The 7,443-nt window shown below is 35.6% G+C and overlaps 2 protein-coding genes across 2 annotated transcripts; both read left to right on the plus strand.

Annotated features, from left to right (window-relative positions):
• Window positions 1-1,524: 1,524 nt before the first annotated feature.
• LOC141660523 (uncharacterized) lies at window positions 1,525-3,564 on the plus strand. Its single transcript, XM_074467514.1, has 2 exons — window positions 1,525-1,748; window positions 2,742-3,564. The coding sequence occupies exons 1-2, from the start codon at window positions 1,525-1,527 to the stop codon at window positions 3,562-3,564; spliced, it is 1,047 nt and encodes a 348-aa protein (XP_074323615.1).
• A 2,687-nt stretch (window positions 3,565-6,251) lies between these two features.
• On the plus strand, window positions 6,252-7,021 carry LOC141660524 (secreted RxLR effector protein 161-like). Its single transcript, XM_074467515.1, has 2 exons — window positions 6,252-6,255; window positions 6,354-7,021. Exons 1-2 carry the CDS (start codon window positions 6,252-6,254, stop codon window positions 7,019-7,021), a joined length of 672 nt encoding a protein of 223 aa, XP_074323616.1.
• The last annotated feature ends 422 nt before the right edge of the window (window positions 7,022-7,443 follow it).

Raw genomic sequence — 7,443 nt, forward strand, 5'->3', positions numbered from 1 at the left:
CACAGTCTGTAGAAGTACAACAAACTCAGAATAAAACATCAACTCAAAAAGATTATAATGATGTTGAAGAGTAAATTCAAACAAAAAAATGGAAACCAGGAGGATCATTCACAAATTAACAAAAGCCTCTGCTACAAGAAGTTACAATGCTGCCGACACAAAAATGGAAAAATAGCGGAAGAACAAAGAGATGGAGATGCAACCACTACAACAAAACTCACAGCAGCTCATACACAAGAATACATCACCATTCTTTTGGTCCTTCCATGGGTGTCAAAGCAGTAATAGGTCGTTGCACGGTGATGACAACAAATCTACAACCGCTTTAACAATTAAGGAAGAAAGTTGAAGAAGCTGAGAAAACAGGTATATTCCCATCAAAATTCCACCCATTAGTAATCTCTTTGAAAAACTTTTGGTGTTTTGGAAAGACATGAAGTCGATATTGCAGTTGTACTATTTTTATGTGCTACTGTAATTAGATTCAATATTGTACGAAGTTCGGAAATGGTGTTGGGAATATGTTGTGAACTTGATGATTTCATTAACAAAACACCTTAGTAGATTTAACTTAGTGAAAAATGTAGCACTCGACGGATGATCAGATATAGTCCCGAAGGATAATGGTTTGACATCCATCGAGTGAGAAGCTTATGTAACAATAAGTCATGTAGCACATTTCTGCAAACAACTTTGTATAGATTCTGTAGTAGCTTATGAATCATGTAGACTGCTAGTAGATGTGCAGAATATGTTGATTAAATGTAAATAAATGATGTCTTGTAATTCTGCACAAATGAAATGGAGTCAAGTGATAAATGGCTACCCGGCGGATGATCAACAAGGCTACCCGACGGATGATCAACAAGGCTACCCGACGGATAAGAAACATGTACCCGACGGATGATCAATTCAAACATCTGTTGACAGTGACAACACAGTCACATGCGTCGAGTGTTTGCAAAAAGGAATGTGGCAGCCTATTCAGCTGGGTTTTTGAGAACAAAGAAGAATTACCATTTCCATACTATTATGAAGATATTCAAAGATGCTGGAATAGAGTAGTGAAGCAATATGGTATTAGACTTGATATGTTTTGTTTTATTATCTTGTCTTATTACTATATAATCTTGGTGATATATAAACCAAGAGTAGCAAGTAAAACAACAAAAAGACTAAGCAAATACATTCTCAGAGAAGTTATTGTAAGCTGTATCATGTAGCATTTCTCTGTAAGTTTAGTTGTTCATATTTATAAGCAGTTGTGAGCTATTCAAGTTTCACAGGGTTCTCTTGATATATATATATATATGGTGGATACATTCAAATCCACCAGAAAGTTTTAAAGACCTGTGTTTTTATTACTTGTGCTTTGATTTATCTAATTCTATATTCCGCACTTTGCAAATCAAACATTTATATATTATTAAGAAAGAACCATTTTTCATTAATCTGAAAAAGTAGCCAGAATTACATTCAACCCCCCTCTTCTATAATTCTTGTTGTATTGTTAGGGACTAATAAATGGCCGTAACAATAAAGAATGCTACTAAAGAATATAAATATCCATTTGATGAGAGAGGAAGAACATCATTACTTGATGATTGTGAGAGAGAAGTTGAGAAAGAGTGTGCTCCAGTGACCGGTACTTGGGTGACTCAAGGGACATCCATAGTCTCTGATGGGTGGACAAATGTTAAAAAAAGACCACTTATTAATGTTGTTACATCTAATAGTCATGGTTCCATGTTCTAATACGCTGAAGTTTTTTTTTGGTGTGGGATAAAAGAAAAAGAAATTACCAATTTTCTGCTCAAATCCATTGACAAGATAGGTCCTACAAATGTCCTTCAGGTGGTCACGAATAATGCAGCAAGTTGTAATTTGGCAGGAAAAGAGATTGAAAAGGCACACAAACACATATTTTTGGTCCCCATGTGTCGTACATACCTTGAATTTAATATTTAAGTGTTGTAAATTGATTGTTATTGTCAAAGATTAAATAGTAAGGCTAGGCTTAGACTTGGAAATCTTCACATTGCATTTAATTTCCTTGTCTCTTGTTTTGGCTATAAATAGCTTCGTTTGTGATGAATAAAAACACACCTTCGAGCAGCAACATTCCTCTCATCTGCTTGCATTCTTCTTTTATCAGCTCTTCAACCCTTTCATTTAATCCAGCTATTGTTATAATATAGTTAGTATTTTACAACACGTTATCAGCACGAAGCCCTGCCGAAACTGAGAAGGTATAATTTTAATTCAAATATGCATATATATGAGTAGATGTGGTTACACCCTCTACATATAATTTATATATATATATGTGACCGAAGTAGACGTGGTTACACCCTCTACTAATAATTTAAATATATATGGTCGGAGCACCGCCTATTAAAATTATTTTACGGTACCATTTAATTTTGGGTAATACCGAAATATAGTGGGAACCTTATTTTATAAATTGCATAATTATCGGATAATAACTTTACCCATAACTAACTCATGCAGGATTGTCCACTTTAATTTATTATTGGTCGGAGATAAGCTGCATACGCAGATGTCCGTATGGCGGGTGAAAATATATTTGTCATTTTATATATAGATTTGTTTATATTATCAATGATAATAATGATATATACATTGATTATTGCATACTTGTTAACGCACCCGATTAAGTAGGATTTTATGTAATATTTACATTGATGAATTAAAATTTAATTATTTTCGTGTTAATTCAGATTTAGTATGACAAATATTACAAGCTTGTCGTTCGTTTCCTTGGACATTTCTGGCGATAATTATTTATCATGGGTACAAGATGTAAAGTTGCACTTGGGTTCAAAGAAATTAAGCGATACAATAAAGGCAGAAAATAAATCGACGGCTGAAGAAAACTTTACCTCCATAATTTTTCTCCGACACCACATGCATGAAGATTTAAAATCTGAGTACTTCGAAGTCGAGGATCCTTTTATTTTATGGGAAAATTTAAAGGATAGGTTCGATCACAAGAAACTAGTTTATCTACCTGCAGCTGAAAATGATTGGGCTAATTTAAGACTTCAGGATTTTAAGAGTGTCCGAGCATATAGCTCTGCTTTGTTCAAAATAAGTTCTAGGCTTATTATGTGCGGTGAGAAAGTTACGGAAAAAAGAAAAATCGATAAAACACTATCACCTTTTCACCCCAACAATATCAACTTAGCAGAGATGTACAGGGAGCGCAAATTCACTAAATTCGGGGATCTTCTATCAACTCTCCTCGTTGCTGAACAAAATCATGAATTGGTGATTAAGAATCATCTATCCCGTCCAACAGGATATGCCCCATTACCAGAAGTAAATAACATGTCATTCCAGCAGAATGTACGTGGAAGAGGGTATAGAGGTGGACGGGGCCAAGGGCGGTACCATGGACGAGGTCGGAGCCACGGGCATTTTCGTCCATATAACAACTCTGGTCACCGGAAGTGGCAATCTGAATCACAGAGTAAAAGAAAGGCATCACGAGGAGGAAAAACTGAAAATGTTTGCTATAGGTGCGGCATGAATGGGCACTAGACACGTAATTGTCATACCCCAGATCATCTTGTTAAGTTATACCAATCTTCTCAAAAATCAAAAGAGAAAATGGTAGAAACTAATTTCGCCAACAATAACATAGACGATTTCTCGAGAATCACAACTGGAGGAATAAGCATTAATGGTCCGAATGAACCTAACGAAACTCCCATATGGGAGGCTGAAGATTAGTAGTGTGTATTGTGTGCTTTATTTTATTTGAACTATGTAGTGTGTTATGTTCTTATCAAATAAATTATGTTTCTTAATTATATACAGAATGGATTCTAAAGATATATGCATTGCTGATTGTGGTACAACTCATACGATTCTACAGAACCAAAAGTATTTTACCCAAATAACCAAAACCAAAGCTCAAGTCGGAACGATTTCCGGCGTATCTAATATAATCGAAGGTTTTGGAAAAGCTAGTTTCATCCTACCTAACGGTACCCACATACACATTTTAAATGCATTATATTCTAGTAAGTCTACTAGAAATCTTCTTAGTTTTAAAGATATTCGACTCAATAATTTTCACATTGAAACTACCTCTGAGGCTGATAGAGAATATCTTCTTATTACTTCCGCTAATCCTAGCAACAAGAAAATCTTAGAAAAATTTCACTCACTTTCCTCAGGATTATACATGATGAAAATTAGAACTATTGAGTCACACAATGTCATTGCTTCCAAACTCATAGATCCAACATCTTTTACTCTTTGGCATGAAAGATTAGGTCATCTTGGCGTCTCTATGATGCGTCGTATTTTAGAGAATTCTACTGGCCATCCTCTTAAAGATTTTAAAGTTCTTTCCAACAATGACCTCCCATGTTCAGCATGTTCTTTAGGAAAATTGATCACTCGACCATCCCCTACTAAAGTTCAGCTTGAAAGCCCAATTTTTCTAGAAAGGATCCAAGGAGACATATGTGGACCTATACACCCATCATCTGGCCCATTTAGGTACTTCATGGTATTAATTGATGCCTCAACTAGATGGTCTCATGTTTGTCTTCTCTCAACTCGTAATGATGCTTTTGCAAAATTACTTGCCCAAATAATCAAATTACGAGCTCAATTCCCAGATCATTGCATCAAGTCAATTCGTTTAGATAATGCCGGCAAATTCACATCTGCAACTTTTGTCGACTATTGCATGTCTGTAGGAATCTCAGTTGAACACCTAGTTCCTCATGTACATATATAAAATGGGTTAGCCGAGTCTTTTATCAAAAGACTCCAACTTATTGCAAGACCGCTGTTATTGAAAGCAAAATTACCTACATCTATTTGGGTTCACGCAATACTTCATGCTGCTAATATTATTAGGATTAGACCAACTTCATACAACCAACATTCTCCGCTACAACTGGTACTTGGTCAAGTTCCTAATATTTCTCACTTCAAAATTTTTGGATGTGTTGTATATGTACCGATTGCTCCACCACAAAGATCGAAGATGGGAGCTCAAAGAAGAATAGGTATCTACGTTGGTTTTGATTCCACATCTATAATTAGATATCTGGAACCTCTAACTGGAGATTTATTTACCGCAAGATATGCAGATTATCATTTTGACGAGTCTATGTTTCCTCCCTTAGGGGGAGATAAACATTCGAATAAAGTTAATCCTGACCTATCATGGAATGCAACGGGACTATATTTTCTAGATCCACGTACCGGTCAATGCGAACTTGAAGTTAAAAGAATTATTCATATGCAAAATATTGCAAACCAAATGCCTGACGCATTTAACGATTCTAGAAATATAACTAAATCTCATATACCTGCAGTAAATACTCCAGCCAGAATAGATATACCAATTCAAAAATCAGATACTAAAGAATTGGTTACAGAATCAAAGCCACGCCTAAAGCGTGGTAGACCGGTCGGTGCAAAAGATGTTGCACCATGAAAAAGAAAAATAATGAAAATTGTCCCTGAAGTGGCACATGCTCCAGAAGAAGCAAATACCCCTGAAGTGGTATTATCTCCTGAAGAGATTCCATCCTCTGAAGATACGGGATTAAAAAATCATGAAATTTCAATAAATTATGTGCATGATATGAAATTATGGGATTGAAGTAAAGCCATAATTGATGATGTATTTGTGTATTCCGCAGCATTGGATGTAGACATAAATTCTGATCCTGAACCACAAAGTGTGGATGAATGCCGTCAAAGAAAAGACTGGCCAAAATGGAAAGACGCAATCCAAACAGAATTAAATTCATTGTGTAAAAGAGAAGTATTTGGACCTGTTGTCCAAACACCAATTGGTGTAAACCCTGTTGGGAATAAATGGGTATTCATAAGAAAACGAAATGAAAAGAATGAAATTATGAGATATAAAGCCCGACTTGTAGCACAAGGGTTTTATCAAAGGCCTGGCATTGATTATCAAGAGACATACACGCCAGTGATGGATGAAATTACTTTTCGTTTTATATTAGGTATGGCATCTAAAGAAAATTTGGAAACACGTCATATGGACGTCGTTACTGCATACCTATATGGTTCACTCGATAGTAAAATTTTTATGAAAATCCCAGAAGGGTTAAAAATGGATGAGTTCAAGAAACCTCGTCATATATACTCCATTAAACTTCAACGATCATTGTATGGACTGAAACAATCTGGTCGTATGTGGTATAACAGACTAAGTCGTTATTTGCAAAAGAATGGGTATATTAGTAACCAAATTTCTCCATGTGTTTTTATCAAAAAATCACAATCTGGTTTTGTGATTATTGCTGTATATGTGGATGATTTAAATCTTGTAGGAACATCTACAGAGGTTAATGATGCTGTCATATACCTAAAGACAGAGTTTGAAATGAAAGATCTTGGAAAGACAAAATATTGTCTTGGGATACAAGTCGAGCACTTGTCAACAGGAATTTTCCTCCACCAAACCACATATACAGAAAAGGTTTTGAACAGATTTTACATGGAAAAATGTCATCCATTGACTACTCCAATGGTGGTTAGATCTTTAGAGCCTGATAAAGATCCATTTCGACCACAAGAAGATAATGAAGATGTTCTTGGTCCTGAAATCCTATATCTAGGCGCGATTGGTGCGCTTATGTATCTTGCAAATAATACAAGGCCAGATATTGCATTTGCTGTGAATTTATTGGCTAGATTTAGCTCTGCTCCGATGGACAGACATTGGAATGGGATCAAACATATATTTCGTTATCTTCGTGGAACAACAGACTTTGGATTATTCTTCCCGAAAAACTCGACATCTCAGTTAATTGGATATGCAGACGCTGGATATTTGTCAGATCCTCATTTTGGTAAATCACAAACTGGATATGTGTTTACATATTGCGGTACAGCCATTTCCTGGAAATCTACGAAGCAAACTACAGTGGCAACCTCAACAAATCACTCAGAACTCATTGCAATTCATGAAGCCAGTAGAGAATGTGTTTGGTTGTGATCTATCATCAAGAATATTCAGGAATCATGTGGATTATCAGACATCTCTAGAAGTCCTACCATTATGTTTGAGGATAACACCGCATGCATTGATCAACTCAAGGAAGGATATATCAAAGGAGACAGGATGAAGCACATTTCACCAAAATTCTTCTATACTCATGAACTTCAAAAGAATTGTGAAATTGATATACAACAAATTCGATCATGTGACAACCTTGCTAATTTATTCACGAAATCATTACCGAATTCAACATTTGGGAAGTTACGACATAACATTGTAATGCGTCGATTCAAGGATTTGTTACAATAAAATTTTGGAGAATGATTAGTTCTTCCAAGGGGAGATTGTACTCTTTTTCCTTCGCCAAAGTTTTTATCCCACTGGGTTTTTCTTTGACAAGGTTTTAATGAGGCAGTCTA

This window comes from Apium graveolens, chromosome 5 (assembly GCF_009905375.1).
Source record: "Apium graveolens cultivar Ventura chromosome 5, ASM990537v1, whole genome shotgun sequence".
NCBI classification, from domain to species: Eukaryota; Viridiplantae; Streptophyta; class Magnoliopsida; order Apiales; family Apiaceae; genus Apium; species Apium graveolens.

Excerpts from the sequence above, each read along its gene's own strand:
- LOC141660523 (XM_074467514.1), top strand. The coding sequence starts at position 1,525 with ATGGCCGTAACAATAAAGAATGCTACTAAAGAATATAAATATCCATTT. Across the intron at positions 1,749-2,741 it reads TCTAATAGTCATGGTTCCAT|ATTTAGTATGACAAATATTA; the intron begins GTTCTAATACGC and ends GTGTTAATTCAG.